The 26,768-nt window shown below is 44.7% G+C and overlaps 1 protein-coding gene across 2 annotated transcripts in view; it reads right to left on the minus strand.

The window, feature by feature from the left end:
- The window catches only part of CDS1 (CDP-diacylglycerol synthase 1), an 82,009-nt gene that overhangs the window by 50,560 nt on the left and 4,681 nt on the right, over nucleotides 1-26,768 (minus strand). For both annotated transcript variants that reach the window (XM_021100517.1, NM_001044534.1), the window contains 2 exon segments: nucleotides 11,819-11,946; nucleotides 5,923-6,019 (listed from right to left, as the gene is read on the minus strand). In XM_021100517.1, the coding sequence (XP_020956176.1) occupies nucleotides 5,923-6,019; nucleotides 11,819-11,946 (225 nt within the window).

Below are 26,768 nucleotides of genomic sequence, written 5' to 3' on the forward strand. Positions count from 1 at the left end.
CCTGGGAAAATGATCAGATGTGAAAGTGCTTGTAGATACTTATTTAGAACCATGCAACCTCATACTCCTGTCAAGGATAAATACACTGTCAGGAGGCGTTCCCGTCGTGGCTCAGTGGTTAATGACTCTGACTAGGAATGATGAAGTTGTGGGTTCGATCCCTGGGTCAAGGATCTGGCACTGCCAGAACTGTGCTGCAGGTCGCAGTCTTGGCTCAAATCCCAGGTTGCTGTGGCTGTGGAGTAATCAGGTAGCTACAGCTCCGATTGGACCCCTAGTCTGGGAACCTCTATATGCTGCAGGTGTGACGGCCCTAAAAAGACAAAAGAAAAAAAAATACTGTCAGGAAAAATGGCTAAAATATCTTGACCCAGTCACCTAGGGATCTGGGCACGAGCTCTTCATTCTTCCCAACATGCCAGCTCCCCCAGAGCCAGCTCATCAACCCAAGCAGTGCGTCCTTGACAAATGAGAAGACGCCTTCCACACTCACAGTTCCATTGACCAGTCAAATGGGTCTATTCAGTCTGTCTACACAGTGTCCAATATACATGCCTAATAAATGGATTCCTACTGATGAATCCCATTTTGATGGTCAGTGTAGCAGGCCTTCACACTGCTCCATCCACCAATCTGGGTAAAGGTAATTTCTGAGAATGTAGCACCTTATCCAGTGTTTGGCTTAAGTCAGTTCCTCCAAGACTCAAAGAGCAAATGTTAAGCTGAACACTCATCAACGTGAACTAAGGATTCAAACCATCATGTTTTTAGTTTGTTTCCTGTGTTTTGGTGGGGTTTTTGTTCGTTTGTTGGCTGCGGTGTGCAGTGGCTTGATGTGGGATCTCAGTTCCCAGACCAGGGACTGAATCAGGGCCAGAGCAGCGAAAGTGCCAAATCCTAACCACTAGACCACCAGGGAACTCTAAAGCCCTTATGAATGCAGTGGATTAATTTTTCCAACCTCTAGAGAATATACCCAAGGCCTTGTTTTTGTATAGCCCTGAAGCTAAGAATGGATCTTATATTAAAAAAAAAAAAACATATAACAAAGATTATGTAACAGAGACCCATGTGGTTGGTTCTTTAAGATCTAATCTATTACTATCTGATCCTTTTTAGAAAACACTACCAAACTCTGCCAAAGGATACCCTTCGGGACGTCTTTTTAAGATCACTGCAACTTAGCTTTCCTAAACCCGCTGCTCAGGATATTCTTAAGCTGTTTTCCCCACTACACCTATTACGTGTCCAAGCACATACTTGACAAAGTAATCGTGGCCCCTCAGCCACACAGTAAGAAAATATTACACCAAACTACTGCGAACAATTCTTTTAAGAAAGGTCATAAATGTGCTATAACATAAAGACAAGAGGAATGTAAACCCTGTCTTTCAAGTAACCTTCGGATATAATATCTGGTCATTTTTTTTTTAAAGAAAAATAGTTACAGAATGGGGACAATGCTACATGTTATGAGAAAATGGCAAAGCCATGCTATTTATAAAACCAAGGACTTTTAAAATATCAAATGTACTGATGCAATTTCAATGAATGTATTTGTTCGAGAACAACCATTAGCACTATGTACAGTATTACACTGAGAGGAGAAAAAAGTATTTTTAAGGTCACACATATTATTTATGATTGCCACTTACAGCTTGCCAGCTGAATTCACTCAAAAAACAGAAAGCAGAGGATTCAAAATACTAGAGTAAGAATCCAGGGCTAGGTGATCACCCAGAAACTGATACTCCGCCCCATCACTACGGGCAGCAATGCACTAGCAGGACTGTTGGCCCCGTGCAGGTGCTGGCGTTCAAGACAACTGATACATAAACGCCTCCTCTGCTAGTCCCTGAGGATTCAGAAAAATAATACAGGGTTTCTGTTCTCAGAGAAGCCAGTCTTTCAGGAAGAACACACACAACGACAATACACGGATATAAGCACGGGCAGACAAAAAACCTGTGGCGGGGCGGGCACGGGCCAGTTGGGACAAAGGAGTCGCGTACATGGCAGGGGACCAAGATGTTCAGGGAACCACAGGCAGTTGAGAGTTGCTGGAACACAAGGCTGCGGGTGGGAAGCAGAGAGAGAGGAGTCTGGTCACAGCATCACAGGCAACAGCACAAAGGAGCCCGCGATGACCAGGGAAGGATGTGACCAGACATGCGCGTCTGGGGATAACAGGTGGAAAGAACTGACTGGAGAGGCAGCAAGAGTAGAGCCAGGCAGGCCGCCAAGACAGCACCGTCCAGATGAGTGTGGACGAGCCGCGGCGGAGCGGGGAGGGCAAGGAGTAAGAGACCGGATTTGGGGGCTGAGGACACTGGGGGTGAAGGGAGATGGGGGGGAGGACACAGAGTAACACCAGGGAAGGCTTGGGAAAGCAGACAGATTTGTGCAGAACGGCTGGCATTAGAAGATCAGATTTGGAGATGCTGAGTTTGAACAACGGCATCTGTGGGTTATCTAAGTAAGAGTGCTCACCTTCACTTTGGGAATCTATTTGAAGAAAATAATCCTGTATGTGAAAAAGCTTTCCTTTCTAACATGTTCAGGATAATGCGCTTCACAATCAAGAAAAACCAGACTATCACCCGAATGTCTGAAAATAATGCACTGGTTTGAATAACTTACGATGCACTCCATCCTGTTGAGTAGGTGAAGGTATTAAAGCTGATGCTTATAAAGACTGTGGAGGAACCCAAAACATTTGGTAGGATACATTTAGCTTGAAAAGGATACAAAATTTTACTCACATTATAATTACACTCATGGTTATTTATTTTTTGTCTTTTTAGGGCTGCATTCGCAGCGTTTGGAGGTTCCCAGGCTAGGGGTTGCGTCGGAGGTACAGCTGCCAGCCTACACCACAGCCATGGCAATGTGGGTTCCGAGCTGCGTCTGCGACCTACACCACAGCTCACGGCAACGCCAGGTCCTTAAACCACTGAGCGAGGCCAGGGATGGAACCCACAACCTCATGGTTCCTAGTCGGATTCGTTAACCACTGAGCCCCGATGGGAACTCTGAGAGCAAAATGTAATTTATTCACAGGGAATCCACCACATGACCCCGACTCAGTGCCTCTAGGATACTGGTGTTTTGCAACATCTTAGAACAAGATTACCTTCTAAAGAGGAAGAATAGTAATTCAAATAAAATAATAGTAACAACTCAAATGAAAATAAAAATTCAAATGATCCCCAATATAGACATTTTTTTCTTTTTAGGGCCACACCCGCAGCATATGCAAGTTCCCAGGCGAGGGGTCGTATCGGACCTGCAGCTGCTGGCCTATGCCAAAGCCACAGCAGCGCTGGAGTCCAGCCTCGTCTGAGATCTACACTGCAGCTCACGGAAAGGTCTGATCCTTAATCTACTGAGCAGAGCCAGGGACCGTGTCCTCGTGTATGCAAGTCAGGATGGCTACCGCTAAGCCACAAGGGGAACTCCCCCAATATTTTTAAGTGGCTCCTTGATGCTTCACAAATCAATTCCAAACTTCACATGTATTGCAAGGTTCTCCAGGATCTGATCTGTAGTGATGTTTTTCCGGTCAGGGGCCGTGTTCCAGGAAAAGGTTTCACCTGCCCTATCCTGCCACGCCTGCCCCTGGGACCTTTGCTCGAAGCGCTCACACCACCCTGACGGGAGCTCAAGGTCCCCTCAAAGCTCTCCTCCTCCCCAAAGCCTTGGGAGCCGTCTGCTCTCACCCAATCCCCTCCTCCCCAGGCTCGGCCCTCGAGGCACAGCACTCACCGCGAAGGGCTCTGCGCACACTTGCTCCTGAAACTGCAACTTTCAGTCCCGAGGCTGCTGGTGGCCACCAGCACGGAGAGCCCTCGGTGGGTTTAGACTAGGAGACTGGCTGGGCTGACCTCACGTCACACCTGGGCAGCGCTCGCACCTGTCTAGCTGGCTTGCATCCTCACGTGAAGTCGGTCCTACCCATTATCCCTTTTTCCTTTGTAAGAAAAAGCCCTTTGGGATGTCAGCAAATGGACAGAGCAGAGAAAGTAATTTCGCATTCATTTTTCCCCTTGATTATCCGAAGAAGTACGCAGTGAATGACAGGACGAAAAGAAAAGTGAAAGGACTCACGGTGCTTTCTAAGAGCTACTTTCTGCAGTTTCAGGAGTTGAAGGATTTTTTTTTTTTCAATCGTGTCTAATTTTACTTGAAAACTTACTTTTTTAATAAAAATAAAAGGAAAGCCATCATATTGCTCATGGCTTATGACTGTGACTAGGAGGGAGCCTGGAGTGGGGAACTCTGGTGAGACAGGGAAACATACGCCTAAGGGCCCCAGAGCAGCCGGAGAACAGGGACACGAGTACAGAAGAAGAGGCTAAACTAACTGAGATGGGAGCTCCCGTCGTGGCGCAGTGGTTGACGAATCCGACCAGGAACCATGAGGTTGTGGGTCTGATCCCTGGCCTTGCTCAGTGGGTTAAGGATCCGGCATTGCCCTGAGCTGTGGTGTAGGTCACAGGTGCTGCTCAGATCCAGCGTTGCTGTGGCTGTGGTGTAGGCCGGCGGTTGCAGCTCTGATTAGACCCCTAGCCTGGGAAGCTCCAGATGCCGCGGGAGCGGCCCTAGAAAAGGCAGAAAGACAAAAACAAAACACAACAAAACAAAACCAGAACCAACCGAACAAACAAGCTAGCTGACATGGAGGAAGGAAACTAAACGAGAGAGACATGGTAAGCCTCCCTGAGAGCAAGCCTCAGTCTCTACAGCGAATCCAGGCTCAGCACCCAGAAGTGCTTCATGACCTGGTTGAGCAAGATGTATTTCTCCTTCTTACTTCCACCACTGTGGGCTTCAGATGGTTGACACTTCTTTAGATAACAAGGCTTTTACATACAGGGGATTCTCTGCTGTGACGATTCTTCCCCCAAGGTCTCTCCTTCACCCCCCGCTGACTCCTATTCGGCCTTCAGATCCGCAGTGAACATGCTGGACACTGGATGACGTCTGGAAACTCGTGGTACCCCTTTGTGCTCGTGGCATCCTATTTTTCTTTTCAAATGCTTATTGCAGTTTGTGACTATATACCTGATGAATTCTTTAACATGCAGACAGTAAGCTCCCTGTGGGCAGACACAGGTGCTTTTTCTCAGCACCACTGCATTATCCCCGGGAACTGCCTGGCCCATGGAACTGCCTGGCGCATCTCAGGTATCCAGAAGCATGTGCTAAATGAATGAATTCAAAGCTTAAACTGTTTCTGTGGCTTCATGACCTGCTGGGCTTCCCACACACAATGAAATCCCAAAGTCCCAGAATGGCTTTTACTTGCCTCCCTGGTCTCGGTGCTAGACCCACACCACATGGGTAACTCGAAAATCCCCCAATGGACCAGAGTCTCTCGTTACTACACCCCTGCCCCGGATGGTGCTTCTTTATGAGTCAACGTTGGCATCACCTCTTCTGAAACTCTTCCCTCATCCCGCCCTCAGACTGAATGAGGTAATTTTTTTTTTTTTTTCTGTGCTCTTCTGACAAGATCTATCACGGGACGTATCCTACGCATTCACTGCACCACTTGTTCATATGGATGCTCACATGCCTCTGCCACTAGACTGAGCCCCTTGAAGCCCAGGGTCTGGCTCACAGTCATGTGTAGGTATGTATGTTTCTCTTCTACCTCATGCTTGGCACAACGCCTGTGACAAAGCTGTGTATCTACCGCGTATATTTGGTCTCAGCTGAATGAACACAGGCAGCGGTCCATTTGCAAATGGAAAAGATCGGTCCAGGTCATTTCGTGTATCAGAGGACGCTTACAGGACCCAATTTTGCTGTTACCAAGTCTGAACCACCTTCTTTTTTTATGACATGCGCAAATTACTTCAATCGCATCCATGCTGAAAAACAAAGCAAGAGACACTCGGGCAAATGTAAAACACTTACAAGAAGCATCAGCATAAAGGATCCCATATAGATGACCAGGAAAAACAATGAAATCATAGTTAGAGTAAGAATTCCACGAATCCACCAGTTTTTCCACCTACAAGGGAAATGTTTGTAAAGTTAGCATTTAATGTGTTCTTAAATTTTGTGTGTGTTGTTTCAGAACTGACTTGTCAGACGTACGGATTTCCCTTCACTTTAGGAATCTCCTACCTTACCTCGTACCACACCAACAATACTGGGGGGACAAAAAGATGTGCCAACCTCGTAGAGTAACCACCACAAAAACCAGCCAACCAAACCAATGGCATTCGTTCATCCACTGAGAACTGAGTGAAATGTAAAAACTAACTCACGCGAAAAAACTAGCTTTCCCTCCATATAACTGAGAATGAATCACGAGGCTGGGGAATGAGGTGGCCCACACTGGTGTGTGCAAATCCCACCTGGGATCTTTGAGGCGGGAAGGAAGAGCCGGGTACACGGCCCTCCCAGAGGAGGTCTGGCCCTCAGGGTGGGTGATTCAAACCAGTAATGATTTCAAGGAGGTGCAGATCAGAGAACACAGCCTTTTGAGGAGAAAAAAGGAGGACTGATCATCGGGACTCAGTGGTAATGAACCTGCCTAGTATCCACGAGGATGAGGGTTCAATCCCTGGCCTGGCTCAGTGGGTTAAGGATCCAGCGTTCCATGAGCTGTGGTGTAGGTCACAGTCGAGGCTCAGATTCTGCATGACTGTGGCTGTGGGGTAGGCTGGCAGCTACAGCCCCCATACGACCCCTAGCTTGGGAACTTCCATATGCCGCGGGTGCGGCCATAAAAGACAAAAAAAAAAAAGGAAAAGAAAAAGTAAAGAAAGGTCAATACAGAACTGAAACTGGGGAGCACAGCGCCCTCGGGGCCTGTGGAAGGCATCGGGGGGTCAGTCACGGAGGCGCAGGCCGGACAGAGGGTCACCCCTTTCTGCGGCTCAGCGTGTGCTGCCTGCTCCAGGAGGGCCAGGGCCTTCCTCGAAAAGCCATCTCTTCTCCTTGGGCCTCTGCTGGTTCTTGGGGCAGAGCTGCCCTGCTGCCACACCTGGGAGGCCGCGACTTGACCTCCCTCCACCCTCACCTGCCAGGAAGGGCCCGGGGAGCCCCTCTGCCCCCACACAGGAGCCTCAGCCTTCACCCGCCGTGGACCTCACAAGCACGTGCCCTCTCCATGCGGCTCTGTCGGGAAAAATGTCAGCAGCCCCTGTGCGCAACCCCCCAGGGCACTGTCACACCACCTAGAGGAGGGTGCCGCCCGTCTCAAACGGCTGCCCTCCGTGTTTACTCATTCATGTTACGTGACATTCACGGGAAAGTTTTTAAAGAATCTTCTGACTTCTATTCATTCAAATGACAGCATCTAAATGATGTGCGAAGAACTGCGATCCAGCCCTGGGGAACGTCTACCGCTGTGCTCTCAGCACAGGTCCTCATTCGCTGATTCCATCACCTACTGACTACACTTCTCACTTCCGGTCACTCTCCCGCCACGTCCAGACACCGCTAACTACTCTTCCTCCGAGATCTGTTCGATCCTGTCCTTTCTGCACCTGAACCCTAAAATGTCAAGAACATTAAGTCCAAACACCTTTAACTGGCTTCTGAGGTTTTCATGAGGCGGTTGAATTGTACTTACCCGGGTTTATTTCCCTCTACTGTTTAACACACAATGCAGACTCATAAATTTTTCATGAGACCATAAGCTTTGGGGCTGAGACGGAATGAGCGCAGTCAAAAATGCTACGGCTGAAAGGGTTCCATCTGGTTTTATAGAGCAAACACTTTGAGGATGAACTGAATGGCTGGGTTGCCAAGCTAGTCAGAGGTAAACAAAGGACCAGAAGCCAGCGTCCTGATAATAATCCTGTCCTGCCTGCATCAACCTCGGAGATGCACTCAGCCCTCTTTCATAACCGAAGACTCAGAATTACCGAGAGCCTGTTGCAGGGAAAAGGGCGTTGCCTAAGTGTCAGAAACCCGTTCTTGGGAGTTGCAAGGTCCATGGGTACCTCTAATGTTGGAGGGCTGGCTCTGAACTTCAGAGAACCCTTCTCTGAGAACCAGAGATTTAAACAGAGACCTACTCTCTTCGATTACATAGACGCTACTCTTCCCGGAAAATTCTCCTCCCCCAACAAGATCAAAGACTTAATTTCCTTAATTTAAATGACTCCCCAAGGAAAAAAAATGTAACTTGGTCCCTATGTTGTACAGTGGGAAAAATAAAAATAAAAAATAAATAAATGAGTCCCTAGATCTCCCAAAAAGACAGTACAATGTTAAGCACATATTTAAACAGAATAGATACACCCATTGATACAGCTGCACCAACAGTTCTCTCCCAGAGGAGCAGCACGGAATTCAAAACCAAGCATGGATGTGCAAATGTGTACTAGAGGCTGGTCTGGTTCTGAATTCAAAATTCCTCATTTCTCCTACCATATGCCACCGAGATGACATTAGAGAAAAGCCTTAATTTTGAGACCAAGCCATCACCTCACAGATCGTTTTAGATAAAGGAACTCGAAATCAGGAAAGGGCAATTTCATCCAAGTCTCATGTCTCCAGGACCTATATGAGCTGGATATGAAATTTCCACAGAGTATTTAAGTAAGCAGGTCCTCAGAAGTGATTATGTGATGCAATTCCACCCTTATTGCTCAAACCGGCTAGGTGACGCACCGTGTCCTACCATTACTACAACTCTTACTTGGCTTTTACGTCACAAGTAATGACAAAATCAAATATAAGTATTTTTATTCCTAGTGGCATGAGCATCAAGAGTTGTCAAAGACCTGGGTTGGCAAGGCGGTTCACCTGAGCCAAGAAGGAGGGACACAGAGGCACGCCTCAAGAATAAACGGGAACTTGGTGGGCCGCCTAGCAAAGAGCAGGAGTGTTGAGAAAGTCCACCTGCAGCCCTGGGAGGGAGGGGACCGGAAGTGCGCAGGTTCCCAGAGAGAAGGAAGATGGCACCATTGTTGTACCAGAGCACCAGTGAGGCTATGCCTGGATATTTTCATGGTGTTTCAACCTGGCACTAGTAATATCTGGGCCAGATAATTTTGTTGCAAAGAGCTGTTCTGTGTTACGAATGGGTATTCCTTGGCCTCTACCCACTAGACGCTAGCAACACCCTGCCTTACTGTGACCACCTAAAATGTTTCCAGATGTTGCCAAGTGTTCAGGGCGTGGGGGAAGGTACAAAACCCAGTGCACTGCCTCTGGAGGGAGCTCCTAAGTTAGACTCCCTGCTGAAGAAGCTCTTCACTAAAGAGCAGAGCCAGACTTCACTGGCTAATGAATATTCATTTCCGCACACCTATATACAGCTCAAGAAATAGACTGGGAAAACCTGCCAAGTGACTGAAGACCTTTTCAGGCCCCTTCAATGCCTCTCCCTTTTTTTTTTTTTTTTTTTTTTTTTTACGGCCATACCCGTGGCATATAGAGGTTCCCAGGCTAGGGATCGAATGGGAGCTACAGCTGCCAGCCTACACCACAGCCACAGCAACGACAGATCCGAGCCACGTCTGCGACCTACACCACAGCCCACGGCAATGCCGGATCCCTGATCCACTGAGTGAGGCCAGGGACTGAAGCCACATCCTCATGGATACTAGCAGGACTTGTTTCCACTGTGCCATAAAAGGAACTTCCCTTCAATTTCTTTTGGGCGCCACGTATTAGAGCCTTAAAAATGAACATAAATCTTGACCAAGCAATTTCATTTTAAAATTTTTATCCTAAGAAAATAATTATGGATGCTAAACAAAAGTTGGCAAGAGGCGTTCTCTCATGGTGCAGGGGTTGAGGATCTGGCATTGTTATGGCAGCAGCTTGGGTTGCTGCTATGGTGCAGGTTTGATCCCTGGCCCAAGAAATTGCACATGCTGCAAACATGGCAAAAAAAAAAAATTAGCTGCAAAGGAATATGTTTACTGCAAAGTTGGTTTTAATCGTGAAAATTTAGAAATCGGCTAAATGTCAGCAACACCAGCATACCTATTTAGTGAAGTAAGTTGAACTATAGTCACACAAAGGAATATACTATACAGCCGTTAAAATATTTATGTATATTTAAGGATGTTGTCGTAATGCTATGGAATAAAAATGAAAACTGTGTAGAGAACAGTATAATACTATTTTTACGTTACACACAGACAGACACACATGTACACAATGCAAAAGAAAAAAGTCTCAAAGATAAAAATCACCATCTTTTAAATATGAATGTCTTGGTAAGAGGATTATACAATTTTCTTTTGCAATCCACGCACACTTCTTATGTAATCAGCATTTTTAATCCTATGCACCTACAATTTCAAAATCTTTGCAAGGCAGACTATTTGGGGTATTAAATAAAAAGAGGCCAAAATGCATAAGATACAGCTTTTGATACATTCATTTAATCTTTATAGTGTTTACAGAGAAATGCCTTGCAGTTTTGTTTGTTTGTTTGTTTGTCTTTTTAGGGCCGTACCCATGGGATATGGAAATTCCCAGGGTAGGGGTCAAATCAGAACCACAGCTTCCAGCCTACACCACAGCCACAGCCACGCCAGATCCAAGCTGTGTCTGCAACCTACACCACAGCTCACGGCAACTCTGGATCCTTAACCCTCTGAGCAAGGCCAGGGATCAAACCTGCGTCCTCATGGATACTAGTCGGGTTCTTAACCCACTGAGCCACAACAGGAACTCCCTACAGAGAAATTTCTTGAAAAGGCTGAGAACACTCCTATATTATCTGTTCTGTTTTTAAAGCCAATTCTTTCACAAGCAGAGCACAAGGCCTAGGTTCAGAATGTAGCTCTACCACCTGCAGCTACCTGACCCTTGATAGATAACATTTCTGAGCTTCAGCTTCCCCGTTTACACCACAGGTATATAACTACACCTGTGTTACGGGATTGCTGTGTGAGTAAGTTAGTCAACATATATAAAGGGCTTGGAGCAGCACCTAGCAAATATATACTAGTATTTACACCACTCAGTAAGTACTAGCTACTATTACTTCCTATTGCTACTTTGCCTCAGGAAAAAATATATTATTATGGAAAAATCTTGTTCTGAGTGACACACAAAGGAATGGTAAGAACTGCTTCATAACATTTTTATAGCAGTTAAAATATGCATTTGTGTCTCTTGGGGGTATTGTGTAAAATGCACCCTTTACTGTGTGCACAGTATTAAAAAGTTGGAAAAACGCCGTACCAATATGTAAGTACCGAGCTGAAATGTGTACCAATATTTAAGATTTCACATTAATCTGGAGTACGTTTTATATTTATTTTGCTTTTTAAATTTTATGATTCATATCACAAAGTGTACGATGGAGAGCAATATAAAATTAGCTGAATCAGGTGGTAATTAAAGATTGAAAAGCACAAATGGAAAATGGTAAAAGATTGTGGACTTTTGGACATTGGTTTTTAAACTCAGTTAAAAGAAAAAAAAATATACCTATTTCTGTCCGGCATTTGAGAAATAGAGAACAGAGAATATAGAATTTTCTGTATTAGATGTTCCAATACCAGCAAAGGCAACCTGATGTGGTAAACGGATTACTGGCTTCAGAAACCTGACAGACTGGGGCAGGAATGCCAGGGCCACATCTTATTAGCTCCGTAACCTTCCCCAGGTAGCCTCTCAACTTGGTTTTCTCATACTAACAAGATTTGAAGGATTAATGAAAGGATGTAACTAAGCATCTAATATTGCGCCACACAGACAGCAAAAAAGTGTAAAGCTCTCTAACTCCAAAACTTTAAAAAAAGGAAATGTATTACACTGGACATGGTCCAGGATAAGCATCCAGCTTATCTGGGTACCCACAATATTCATCTTCGACAACTCATACCTTGAAGACAAACCAGAGAGAGCTCTCTTGAGGATCTCAGGGGTTCTATCCGAGGATGGTGGAATGTCTGGAATATCAGAATCTGTTCTGGAATCCAAATCTCCATATCTGTCATCAATATCTGTTTCCTAAAATTAAAGAAAAAAAGAAAGTCACTTTGCAAAATAAAAGAAAAAAAACCCCACATGCTTGCCGATGCATTGATTTATTGTTCAGTGTGCCGACTCTCGTTCATGTAACTCACAACAAAGAAATAACTATACCTTACCTTGAGTATCCAAGCACCACTGTGCATCCCAGTTAGCAAAGTTTGACTACCTCTGCTAAAATCTAGCAATATAAAGGACTAATTTAGACAGAAGAGACAAAAACCCCTATATTATCTAAATCAGAAATCTATCACGGAATCGAATATTTATGATTTTTCTACATATCAGAGAACGTGGTGTTAACTCCATGTAGAGTCTGATTAACTGCACACTGTCCCTTTTTCTTTGCTTCCAATCAAGGCATCGGCAACAAAAGTAGTATCTTACACTGACCTAGCACTTCATATACAGATAGATGGAGATGGGTAGGTGGGTAGGTAGACACAGACACAGACACAGACACAGACACAGACACAGACACAGACACACACACACACACACACACACAATTTTCTAAAGCATTTAAACTACCATCATCTTATTAGATCCTCAAGAGACAATCCTGGCCCAAATGGCAGAGTGTGAAGACCTTAAACTCACGTCCTCTCATGGGCACACCAAGTTTACAACTATTAACAGATAGAATCTACCAGAAATGATCTTCTACCGCTGAAGATACAAAAGAGGAAACACAAGGAGACAGTAAGAGGGGTAGAAGTAGGTGGGCAACCTACAGATGGCGGAATAATTACCGAGGTTCTCCCCTAAGAATGAAGGGTCTGAGCTCCACATCGGGGTCCCAGCCTGGGGGTCTTGCATGGGGAAAACAAGCTCCCAGAACATTTGGCTCGGAAAGCCAGGGGACTTACTTCTGGGAGACCTGGAGGTGGTGGGAAACGTAGGCATCACTCTTAAAGGGTGCAGAGAAAATCTCCCATGCTCTAGGATTCAGGGCAAAAGCAGTAACTGGAAAGGAGCCTGGGTCAGATCTACCTACTGATGCCGCCAAGTTTCTCGTAGAAGCAGGAGGCAACTGGGACTCGCCCCAAGGACAGAGACACCAGCGGCGGCCATTTTGGGGAGCTTGTTCTACCACAGAGACACGGATGCTGGCAAGTGCCATTTTGGAACTCTTCTTCTAGCTTAGCAGCCTTGGGATCTGACCCCACCCACTCTCCACCCAGTAGCTGGCAGGCACCAGTATTGGGACACCTCAGGGCAAGTAACTAGCTAAGCAGGGACTCCATCCCACCCACCAGCAGGCAGGCTACCTTAAGAAAATCTGAGCCCACAGCCCCCCACACCGCACCCCAGACATGGCCCTGTCCACCACAGGGCCTAGAACCCAGCCTCATGCCCAGGTACTAAACTCTGGAGCCCATAGGACCCTGCAGCCAGAAACTCTGGAACCCAGCTGCACTCACCAGTGGGCATCTACCAGCTTCAAAACCCCATGGGATCAGGCCCATCCCACACGTGAGCCACCACCCCCCCCCCCCGGCTTGGGACCAGCCACAGGACAAACCATGCCACAGCCCTGCACACCAGCAGACCAACACCAGCCTGGAGACACCATAGGCCCCTCAGCCAGCTAACCCAATATCTGGCCCCATTCACTAGTGGGTCAAACCAAGCTTCCAGACACCCTGGGCCCCACAGCCAGCTGTGTCAGGAACCAGTTCCACCCAATTAGTAGCCTGACACCAGCTCTGATGCCTGAGCCTACAACCACCCACCCCAGAACTTGAGGTTGCCCACCAATGGGATAGCACTAGCCCTGGGACCCCCTGGGTTCCACAACCAGTGACCTCATGACCTGGCGCTACCAAACAACGGCTGGCAGTCTCTACTCAAGGCAGAGCCCAGCAATCAACTGGACCAGGGGCCAGATGCACCAACCAGACTAACCACGTAGTCAGCCCTCCATGAGAGAAGGACCCACACAGCACAGGGCAACCCTACAGCACAGACCTCAGATGACCAGAGGGGAGTGCACTGCTGGGATGCAGAAGACATCTACAAAACCTCTTCTCCAAGGTCTGCAAACATATATATTATAACAGCATATTAGGTAGAATGAGGCAACAGAAGACATGTTCCAAATGAAGAAACAAGCTGAAAACCTGGAAGAAGACTAAGTGAAGTGCAGACAGGCAGTCTTCCCAAGAAGAATTCAGGGTAATGCTCATAAAGTTGACAAAGAAATGGATGAATGAAGTCAAAAGTTAGAAGTTTGCAACAAAGGCTTAGAAGATAAAAAGAAGAACCAAACAGATGAAGAACACAATAAATGAAATGAAAGATACACTAGAAGGAATCAACAGTAGATTAAATGATACAGAGGAAAAGATCAGTGACCTGGAAGACAGAGCAATGGAAATCACTGAAGTTCAACAGAAAACAGAAAAAAATAAAAATAAAAATAAAAGTAAATGAGGACAGTTTAAGAGAACTCTGCTTCAACATCAAGTGTACCAATATTGCATTACAGGGGTCCCAGAAGGAATGGGGTGGGGGAGAGAACATATTGGAAGACATTAGAGCTGAAAATTAATCAGCTTACTTAAGACAATCAAGTACATATACAGACTGATAAACACATGGTAACCACAAACCAAAATTATATAATAGACACAAACACAAAAAAGAGAAAAGAATCCAAACATAATACTAAAGATAATCATCAAATCCCAAGAGAAGTAAACAACAGGAGGAACAAAAAAGAGCTACAAAAACAAGCCCCAAACAATTAACCAAATGGCAAAAAAGAACAAACATATCAATACTTACTTTCAATGTAAATGGACTACATGCTCCAATCAAAAAACACAGAGTAGCTAAATGAATACAAAAACAAGAGCCATAAATAAAGCTGCCTCCAAGAGACTCACTTCAGATCTAAAGACACACACAGACGGATAGTGAGGAGATGGAAAAGAGCACTCCATGCAAATGGAAATCAAAAGATAGCTGGGATGGCAATACTTATTCTCAGACTTTAAAATAAAGACTATAAAAAGAAACAAAGAAGTAAATCAGGTGATAATCAAGAGATCAGTCCAAGAAGAAGATATAATAATTACAAATATATAGGCAGTCAACATGGAAGCACCTAAATACATAAAGCAAATATAAACAGACGTGAGGGGAGAAACTGACAGTAACAGTAATAGTAGGGACCTTAGCACTCCACTAACATCAATGTACAGATCATCCAGACAGAAAATCTTCAGTGACATATTAGGCCAGATGGACCTAAAAGATATAGAAGATTCCATCCCAAAGCAGCAGAATACACATTCTTTTCAAGTGCACATGGAATATTCTCCAGAATAGATCACAGGTTATGTATGCTAGGCCACAAAACAAGTCTTGGTAAATTTAAGAAAACTGAAATTATATGAAGTATTTTTTTCTAATGACAATACTATGAGACCAGAAATCAATTACAAGCAGGGAGAAAAAGAAAAACTACAAACACGTGGAGGCTAAACAATATGCTACTAAACAACCAATGAATCACTGATGAAATCAGAGGAAACAAATACCTGGAGAAAAATGAAAATAAAAACACAATGATTCAGAGTTCCCTTCATGACTTAGCGGTTAACGAATCTGACTAGGATCCATGGGGATGCAGGTTTGATCCCTGGCCTTGCTTTGTGGGTTGTGGATCTGGTGCTGCCAAGAGCTATGGTGTAGGTCACAGACATGGCTTGGATCCCACATTGCTGTGGCTGTGGTATAGGCCAGCAGCTGTAGCACAGATTTCACCCCTAGCCTAGAAATCTCCATATACCATGCATGTGGCCCTAAAAAGACAAAACAAACAAACAAACCAAAAAACCCCAAACACCAATGATTCAAAATCTAAACCACACAGCAAAAGCAGTCTAAGGGGAAGTTTACAGTGATATAAGTATACAATAAACTCGCAGTTAACATGATACTTAATAGTGAAGAGCTGACAATTATTATTATTACTTTTTTTTGTTTGTTTTTTAGCCCCACACCCGTGGCATATGGAGGTTCCCAGGGTAGGGGGTTAATCAGAGCTGTTGCTGCTGGCCTACTCCAGAGCCACAGCAATGCCAGATCTGAGTTGCATCTGTGACCTACACCACAGCTCATGCCAACACCAGATCCTTAACCCACTGAAGCCAGGGAAAGAACCTGCAACCTCATGGTTGCCGGATTCATTTCTGCTGTGCCACAATTGGGAACTCCCACAAAAATAGCTTTTGTCTAAGAAAAATCAGGAGTAGGATGAGAAAGATCACTCTTGCTACTTTTCTTCAACACAGTACTGGAAATCCTAGCAAAAGCAACAAAATAAGAAATGAAATAAAATGTATCCAAATTGGAAAGAAAAATTGTCACTCTTTGCAGATATGATACTATACATAGAAAACCCTAAGGATACCAACAAAAGACTGCTAGAGCTCATCAATGATGGTAAAGTTGGAGGATACAAAAGTAATATACATGAATCTATTGCATTTCTGTACACTAACAAACTATCAGGAAGGGAAATTAAGGAAACTATCACATTTACAGTTGCATTGAAAAGAATAAAATACCTAGGAATAAACTTTCCTAACAAAGTAAAAGACCTGAATTCAGGAAACCATAAGATACTGATAAAGGAAACTGGAGATGACATAAACAGATGGAAAGATACACCATGTTCATAGACCAGGAGAATCAATATCGTTAAAATGGCCAAACACCCTAAGGCCATCTATAGACTTGATGCAATGCCTATCAAAATACCAATAACATTTTTCACCAAACTAGAACAAAAAATTTTTAAATTTGTATGGAATCATGAAAGGCTCCAAACAGCCAAAACAAATCTTAAGTAGAGAAATGGAATTATCACATTCCCTAACCTGAGACTATACTACAAAGCTACAGCCATCAAAACAGTAGGGTTCTGGCACAAAAATAGACACATAGATCAATAAAACATAATAGAGAGCCCAGAAATAAACCCATGTGCTCCTGGTTAACTAATTTATGACAAAGGAGACACAACATACAGTGGAGGAAAGACAGTCTCTTCAATAAGTAATGTTGGAAAGCTGGACAGTTACATGCAAAAGAATGAAGGTATAATATTTTCTGACACTATGCACAAAATAAACTCAACATGGATTAAAGACTGGAGTTCCCTCTGTGGCTCAGTGGGTTAAGGACCCAATGTTGTCTACATGAGAATGTGGGTTCTATCCCTGACTTCCTCAGTGGATTAAGGATTCTGCATTGCTGCAAACTGTGGGGTAGGCTCCAGCTGTGGCTCCAATTTGACCCCTGGCCCAGGAACATCCATTTGCCACTAGTGCAGCCATTAAAAAAAAAAAAAAATGGATTAAAGACCTAAATGTAAGACTGGAAACCATAAAACTCTTAGATGAAAACATAGGCAGAACACTCTTTGACATAAATTACAGCAAAATTTTGGGGTGTCAGTCTCCTAAAGCAAAGGAAATAAAAGCAAAAATAAACCAATTAAACTTAAAAGCTTTTGCACAGCAATGGAAACCACAGACAAAATGAAAAGACAACCTACTGAAAGGGGAGAAATCTTTGCAAATGATGTGACCAAAAGGAATTAATATCCAAAAATATAAGTAGCTCATAAAACTCAGTATCAAAAAAACAGCCCAATCAAAAAAAAAAAATGATCAGAAGATCTGAATAGACATTTTTCCAAAGAAGACATATAGATAGACAACAGGCAAATGAAAAGATGCTCAACACTGCTAATTATCACAGAAAGGCAACTCAAACCTGCAATGACATATCACCTCACACCTGTCAGACAGGCTATCATCAAACGGACCACAAAGAACTCCTGCTGTGCCGCAGTGGATTAAGAATCTGACTGCAGTGGCATAGCTTGCAACTGCAGTTTGGTTTCAAACTCTGGCATGGGAACTTCCATATGCTACTGGTGCAGCCATTTGAATAAAGAAGAAAAAACAAAAAGACCACAAATAACAAATTTTGGGAGAAAATGGGACCCTGTACACTGTTGGTGGAAATGTTACTTGCTGAAGCTATCATGGAAAACAGTATGGAGGTTTCTGAAAAAAGTAAAAATAGAACTACCAACTACTCCAGCAATTCTACTTCTGAGTATGTATCTGAAGGAAATAAAAACAGTAATTTAAAAATAATAATGCACCCCAATGTTCACAGCAACATTATTTACAACAATCAAGACACGAAAAAACAACCTAAGTGTTCATCAATAGATGAATGGATAAAGAAGCTGTGGTACATATACTCAATGGAATACTACTCAGCCATGAAAAATAATAAAATTTATGATATGTGGAGTTCCCGTTGTGGCTCAGTGGTTAACAAACCCGACTAGCATCCATGAGGACCTGGGTTCAATCCCTGGCCTCACTCAGTGGGTTAAGGATCTGGCATTGCTGTAAGCTGAGGTGTAGGTTGCAGCCATGGCTCGGATCCTGTGTTGCTGTGGCTATGATGTAGGCTGGCAGCTACACCTCCAACTGGACCCCTAGCCTGGGAACCTCCATATGCGGTGGATGTGGCCCTAAAAAGACAAAAAAAAAAAAAAAAAAAAAAAAAAAAGTTAAATAAAAATGATTCTATACTGTTTAAAAAAATTCGCTATTTTGCAACAACATGGGTGGGCTTGGAGGGTATTACACTTAGTAAAATAAGTTAAGAGAAAGACAAACAGTGTATGCTCATTTATATGTGGAATCTAAAAAATAAGACAAATGAATACAATAAAACAGAAACAGGCTCAGATATAGAGAACACGCTATATAGGAGCAGCCCTAAAAATCTTAAAAAAAAAAAAAGGAGATACCAATTATGATGTATAAAATTTGGTACAAGCATATACTGTACAGAAAAAATTTTTTTTGTACAGGCGCTGCACTGGGTCAGAGGGAGGAGAACACGGATAAGAGGTGAACACGAGCAGAAGGAGCCCCGAGCAGAAAGGTGGCCCAGAAGTGATGCTGGGAATGGAAGTGCCTAGGTGTTTAGAATGCTCGGGAATCTCCACACATACTCAGCCTTTCCCAGCACCGACGGTTTGGCACATTACGTCACCCCCTGTTTCTTGACCACAAAATGGAAACATAAGTCAAGGAAGCAGTAAAGCTGTCATTACTACCGAACCCAATTCCTCAGTAAGTGGCTCACCAAACAAAACGCTGGCCTTGGGGTGGGGCGTGTTATCAGTTTTCATAAAGCAATAATAAGCCTTTGCCTACTAACTATAAGTTTCTCATTAAACAACTATGAAATTCAGTGTGACACTTCACCAAAAATGACAAACGAAAGAGAAATGTCACCTTCCCACTGTGACACTGAGAGGCAGGTGGCCCCAGAGCAGCTTAAACAAAGGGAGATGTTGGTTAACAAGCCACCAGACAGGACACCTGACGAGACCGGAGACCCTGCTATTAGCCTGACGTGCCAGCAGGTCTCTGACATCCGCAGCAAAGGAACACATCACTCTTTTTCCTCTGCTTTGCTACTCTTTTTTTTTTTTTCACCATCAGAAAGCCAGAGTGGTACAGGCACGGCATGAGGGGTAGTGCAGGTGGTAGCGGGGGAAGTGGCTCAAAAGGCACATCACCAGGTTGCAGAAAGAGCACCAGACCAGGAGTCAGGATTTGCAAGTACAGTCATCACTCAGTGTCTACACAGGGGATTGCTTCCAAGACACCCTCAGGTACCGAAATCAGAGAAGATGTGGTATTTGTACATAACCTACCTACAACCTCCCCCACATACTTTAAATCATCTCCAGATTACTTATAACACCTAATGCGATGGGACTACTTGTAAATACATTTTTTTTTTTTTTTTTTGTCTTTTTAGGGCCACACCAGGGTATGTGGAAGTTCCCTGGCTATGGTTCGAATCAGAGCTATAGCTGCTGGCCTATGCCCCAGCCCCAGCCACACCAGATCTGAGCCGTGTCTGTGACCTAAACCAATGCTGGATCCTTAACCCACTGAGCAAGGCCAGGGATTGAACCCATGTCTTCATGGATATACAATTTAAACAGTTTTGAGTACGCAGCAAATTCAAGTTTTGCTTTTCGGAACTTTCTGGAATCTTGTTTCTTTTCCTTTTCAATATTTTGATCCACAGTTGGTTAAATCTGCAGATCTGCAACCCATAGATATGAGGGCTGACTGTACTAATTCTCCCTCTACTCTAACTAGTAGTATGACAAAATGCAAGTCAACTCTAAAGAAAGTTTGCCTTTGGCTTTCTTATAAAAGTTAGGAACTAGAATTCAAACTGTGCTTCTCAAAACACTCGCGTTCTCAGCAAGCCACCTCAAAGTCCACTTCAGTAACAGGTGATTTGCCACAACCCTGCCCCTCCACACCCCAAGAAAGCTGTCCTGCTTTTATTTTTAAGTTCCTGATTTCTTTTTTTGTCTTTTGTCTTTTTATTTTTTGTTGTTGTTGTTGTTGTTGTTGTTGTTGTTGTTGTTGTTGTTATTGTTGCTATTTCTTGGGCCGCTCCCGCAGCATATGGAGGTTCCCAGGCTAGGGTTGAATCGGAGCTGTAGGCACCGGCCTACGCCAGAGCCACAGCAACGCAGGATCCGAGCCGCGTCTGCAACCTACACCACAGCTCACGGCAACGCCGGATCGTTAACCCACTGAGCAAGGGCAGGGACCGAACCCGCAACCTCATGGTTCCTAGTTGGATTTGTTAACCACTGCACCACGACGGGAACTCCTGATTTCTTTTTTTAATATAACTTAGAGAAGCACAAAATGAAAAACTTAAGATTTAACGAGGTTATTGAGTTTCATTCTAATAACTGAATAATAAAAGATAACTCCTAAACAGTGGCATTTCAGAGCTATGTGACTCCACACTCTCGGAATGAGTCGCAGACACGCTCGTGTTTCTGTATGTTTGGGGTGGACCTCCTTACCAAGACACCAGACCTGACAAGGAAAACAAGAGTGTGACAGGTCATCACAGAAAAAAGGAAGCAGTCCTTAAATGATCAAGAGCCGCAGGGCATTGTGTGCTGAATGAAGGTACTTTAAACGCTGAAGGGAACCAACTCAGGAGCTGCTTCCCAAGCTCATGATTTAAAGATGACAACCCCCCACCTTCCATCCTTGCCCCTGGTTCTCCCAGCACCACGAGGTGACTGTGGTCGCCGTTCTCCTGTGCATCTCTCTCCACACTCGGGACCCCCGTAAGCCCGCATCCCCCACTCCCAGCAGCAGGCCGTCTTTGGCTGCGCTCCTCCCCACAACTGAAATTCAGCAGAAGCCGCCTGCCGTCTTTCTTTTCCACACCGCACCTGCCGCCCCTCCTGTGTTTCCTACTCAGGGAGGGACACCCCCGCCAGAACTGCAAGGTCAGAAGCTTAACCCGTGCATCTCCTTGAAGCAGCACCTTCAGGGAGTCAGCATCGAGCCTGCCATGAACCCCGAGTCCCCCGCCACCGCCCTCACCCACTGCCACTACCCTTGCCGAGCCTCACCCTCTCTCAGTGCCCGCTTCCCCTGCCTCCGTCCTGCCCCCGCTCCCACCCACTGTCCACATGAAGGAACCTTTCTGGACCGCAAAGCTGACCTTAGTGCTCCCCAGCCCCAAACACCCCGGACAGCGCCAAACCACCTTAACGGTGCCGTTACTCTTTTTCATTATTGGACCCTGCTCTTCCAGCCCCTTCTGATGACTCCCCAATTTCCACGCAGAGCCACTGTCTCCCTTGCATCCAGGTCCTTGTTCTAGGTACAAAGCACAAACAGTGCACTGTCTCTCTTGCCCACATCCTGCTTCTAACCCTCCTTCCCTGTTCCCCAACCTGGCTACTGCCCACTCACCCTCTGATCTCACCTTCAAGGTCACGTCCTTTAGAAATGTCTTTCCTTGCAGTTCCCATCATGGTGCAGCGGAAAGGAATCTGACTAGGAACCATGAGGTTGCGGGTTTGATCCCTGCCCTTGCTCAGTGGGTTAATGATCCGGTATTGCCGTGAGCTGGGGTGTAGGTCACAGATGCGGCTCGGATCCTGCGTTGCTGTGGCTGTGGTGTAGGCCAGCGGCTGTAGCTCTGACTGGACCCCCAGCCTGGGAACCTCCATGTGCTGCAGGTGTGGGCCTAAAAAGAAAAAAAGCGTCTTCCCTGACTCTCAGCTCCAGTTAGTTGCTCTTCAGCTGTGTTTCTGTAACTCTCCTAATGTTTACCTATTAGTCTAAATTTAAATTGTCTATGACTTGTCTATATTTTCCAGTAGTTCATAAACTTTTTGAGAAGAAGAAATACAATTGGCCTCACTTTTTTTTTTCTTCTTTCTGCATTTTAGGCCGCACCTGCAGCATTTGAAAGTTCCCAGGCTAGGGACTGAATCAGAGCTGCAGCTGTTGGCCTACCCCACAGCCACAGCAACACCAGATCCGAGCGGCATCTGCGACCTACACCACAGCTCACGGCAACACGGAATCCTTAACCCACTGAGCGAGGCCAGGGATCAAACTCGAATCCTTGTGGACACTTGTCGAGGTCATTACTGCTGAGCCATGATGGGAAATCCCAAATACGAGGATTATAACCCAGGAAGAGCATCTCAGAACTGTTCTGCTAGAAGTCAAGACACCGTTGCTTAAGGTTTTGCGACACAGGACTCTACATCAAATGTTTTATTGACAGTTTACATAAACCAGATCTAAAGTGCATCGTAGTGGGTCATGGGACCCCTTGCAAGCTCAAGGAGGAACACTCTTTTTTAAGGCGTTGTCTTATTGATGCTAGAATGTTGCTCTTTACAGCGGAGCAGGCATTCCTGTCAGTGGAGGAGGTCAGATGGATGCATAACGAAGATGCACGGTGTCGGGGGAACCGAAGGGCAGAGAAGAATTGTTTCATGTTTAAATTTTTCTTGTCTTGCCATGAAATATGAATTTTATTTCACACCGAAAACAACTCAAATGTCAAAAAGGACAAACCGGGCTACAACCATACCATGAAATACTAGTCAGTAACAAAGATGAACTACTGATGTATCAACGACACGGATGAGTGTCAAAATAACTGTGCTGAGTAAAAAGGAGCCAGGGAAAAAGGTATATAGAATATGTATATGTGTACATATATATACATACACACACGCATATGTGCATGCACATACGTGTATATAGTATTCCATTTATATAAAATTCCAGAACATGTACACGCATCTGCAGTGCCAGAAAGCAGATGAATGATTATCTGGGGGTCAAAGGGGAATCATAAAAGGGCAGGAGCAGACTTTTAGTGCTGATGGGTGTGTTTTCTTTGCTGCAGTGCCAACTTCACGAGTGCATGCCTATGTCAGCCTTATCAAACTGCACTCTGTAAGCAGGGTCAACTTTGAGTATGTCACTCTGAGCTCATGGTGACTCCTGAAGAGCACACAGGAACCAGGGGTCCAGGGGTCAGGGAAAGAGACTGAGGTGTGGACTCCAGTCCATTCAAAATGATGGCTCAAAAAAAAAAAAAAAAAAAAAAAAGAGTTCCCGTTGTGGCACAGCAGAAACCAATCCAACTAGGAACCACGAGGCTGCGGGCTCGATCCCTGGCCTTGCTCAGTGGGTTAAGGATCCCGAATTGCCATGAGCTATGGCCTAAGTCACAAATGTGGCTCGGATCCTATGTGGCTGTGGCTGTGGCTGTGGTGTAGGCTGGCAGCTGTAGCTCCGATTCGACCCCTAGGCCTGGGAACCTCCATATGCCGCGGGTGCAGCCCTAAAAAGCAAAAAAAAAAGACGGCTTCAAGGAAAAGTCTCTAAAGGAAGGAAGCAGCACTTTAGAAGGCAACAAAGGATAAGAAATTACATCAACTGCAACAGCCACCCTTTTCACACCTTGTCCCCTGAAAAGTGCGTTGGACAACCAGGGTCGGCTTCTCCACTACAGGTCCCCTGAGGTTCACACGGATCCCTGCGCTCAATACAGAATGAAAACTGCAAACGAGCAAAGAGAAACCCGCAAGTGACACAGAGCTCTGTGCCTAAAGGAGGCCTTTTAAAAATCTTGAAGCTGAATAGTTCTTCTGATTTCACCATTTTCTCTGTCTTTTCATGGTTTCTGTATTTGAGGTTTTTTTTTTTTTTTTTTTTTTTTTTTTTAGGGCCACACCCATGGCATATGGAGGTTTCCCAGGCTAGGGTTAAATTGGAGCTGTAGCCGCCGGCCTATGCAACAGCCATGGACGTGGGATCCTTAACCCACTGAGCAAGGCCAGGGATCGAACCCATGGATGCTAGTCAGGTTTGCTAACCACTGAGCCAAGACAACGGGAACTGTGGTTTCTGTATTTTAAAGATGTGAGAAAGAAACTAGCGCCGGCACCCCCCCACCAACAAAGCTTACTGCCTTCATTAACGCGACCTTCCAATCCGACTGCCTTCATTACCGTAACTTTACTATTCCAGATACTTGCTCTGGAGTTAACTGCTCATCACAAGAACTTCTGAACGACTCCACCCTTTAACTGGAAGCACCAACAAGTTTCCTCCTAAGACTAAACCCTTGCCTGGTGGTTGCCAGCAATCCCAAACTGTCACACTGGGATTCTTATCCAATCCTCGTCACGGCCCAGCATTGAAAGACCTGCCTTAAATCAAACTTCCAATTCTCAATAAAATCCAACTTGCCCTTCCCCCTCCAGGCTTTGCCAAAGCTCCGTGTGGAGGCGGGGTTCTTCCCCACCGCAGGACGCCAAAAACTCAACTTTGTCTTATTAACTGGCCGGGTGGTGATTCTTGGGAAGCCAGAATTCAAAAACTGCTTTTACAAATGGGACCTAATCAAACGTAAAAGTTTCTGCACAGCAAAGGAAACCCTAAACAACACAAAAAGACAACCCACAGAGTCGGAGAAAATCTTTGCAAATGAATGGACTGACAAGGGATTCATCTCCAAAATTTATAAACACCTTCTGCAGCTCCATACCAAAAAAACAAACAACCCCATCCAAAAACGGGCAGAAGATCTAAACAGATAGTTTTCCAAAGAATAAATACAGATGGACAAAAAACACATGAAAAGATGTTCAACATCACTCATTGTTAGAGAAATGCAAATCAAAACCACTCTGAGGGACAACCTTACACCTGCCAGAATGGTCATCATCAAAAAGTCTACAAACAATAAGAGCTGGAGAGGGGGTGGAGAAAAAGGAACCCTAATACACTGTTGGTGGGATTGTAAATTGGTGCAACCACTGTGGAAAACAGTGTGGAGATGCCTCAGAAAACTAAACATAGAACTACCACTGGATCCAGCAACCCCACTCCTGGGCATCTACCCAGAGAAAACCACGACTCGCAAAGACACATGTACTCCAGTGTTCATTGCAGCACTATTTTCAATATCCAAGACATGGAAACAACCTAAATGTCTATTGACAGAGGAGTGGATCCAGAAGATGTGGTACATATACACAATGGAATATTACTCAGTCATTAAAAGGAACGAAATACCAGCATTTTTAGCAACATGGATGGACCTAGAAATTATCATGCTAAGTGAAGGCAGCCATACAATGAGACACCAACATCAAACGCTTTCACTGACATGTGGCATATGAAAAAAGGACACAATGAACTTCTTTGCGGAACAGATACTGATTCATAGACTTTGAAAAACTTACGGTTTCCAAAGGAGACAGTTTGGGGGGTGGGGGGATGCGCTGGGGTTGTGGGATGGAAATCCCATAAAAGTGGGTTGTGATGATCACTGTACAAGTATAAATGTAATAAATTCATTGAGTAATTAAAAAAAATATTAAATGGAAAATTCTGGGGGGAAAAAAACGCTTTTAAATAAAATGAATATGCTGCAAATGGCAACATGGAAAATTATTTAGGTGATGATATTAGCTAACAATTGATCAAAAATTGAGGGAATATCAGCCTACATTTTATTGTGGAAGCCCCGATCTAAATATTCATATTTAGTGGACATATTTAGATGTAAAAAAATATAGAAATACAGAAAATGTTCAGTACACCTGCCAGCGATACTAGGACAATGTATGGTGAAGTGTGCCAAAATGAAAAAGTTATGGAAACACACGTCTCAAAATTTAAAGTTTGTTTGAAAACTATTAGAGTATTTACAGAAGACCGTACACATCTTTCACAACACCTCTCAAACGAGGAAGGACAGAAGTTAACTGACCTCCAGATTGCTTCACTCTCAACTTCACAAACCCAAATCTGTATCAAAGCAGCAGCCCCAAGTTCAAGCACGTGGGAGCCTTGGATGACAGCACACTGTTCCCTGCCCCACCCGCTGTGCCACGGCTGGTCACCCCCTTCTCTCCTACTTCCCGTCCATTCAGGTCTTTGCTTCACTTCCAATTGCTTAAACTCTCTCAATCCATCCAGAGCTTTAATAGCCACTTTGGGCTTCAGCCTCCTTCCCTGCTCACCGTAACTGTGGTCAGCCAGTTCAATCCTGTGCCCCAGCTCGCTCATTCCCCTGGCATCCTGGACCTGACATTCCTGGCTGCAAGGTGCCTTTCTTATTCTCTCAGCTATTAAACAGGGGCTATTCCTAACCCATACAGCTGAGGAGCAAATAAAGTAAGATGCAAAATTACTGTCCTCTCTACATGACTCCATGAGCATCAAACATTATGACGATTACTGCTATTGAGTAATTTGGTACACGACAAATTTGCGTGATTTTAGTTCACGTGAATCCTCACTGAGTTTGAGGATTCCGCTAGTTGCTTCTTGGTCAGCCTACATCACGCTCTCTAAAATGAC

Source organism: Sus scrofa, chromosome 8, assembly GCF_000003025.6.
Source record: "Sus scrofa isolate TJ Tabasco breed Duroc chromosome 8, Sscrofa11.1, whole genome shotgun sequence".
NCBI lineage: Eukaryota > Metazoa > Chordata > Mammalia > Artiodactyla > Suidae > Sus > Sus scrofa.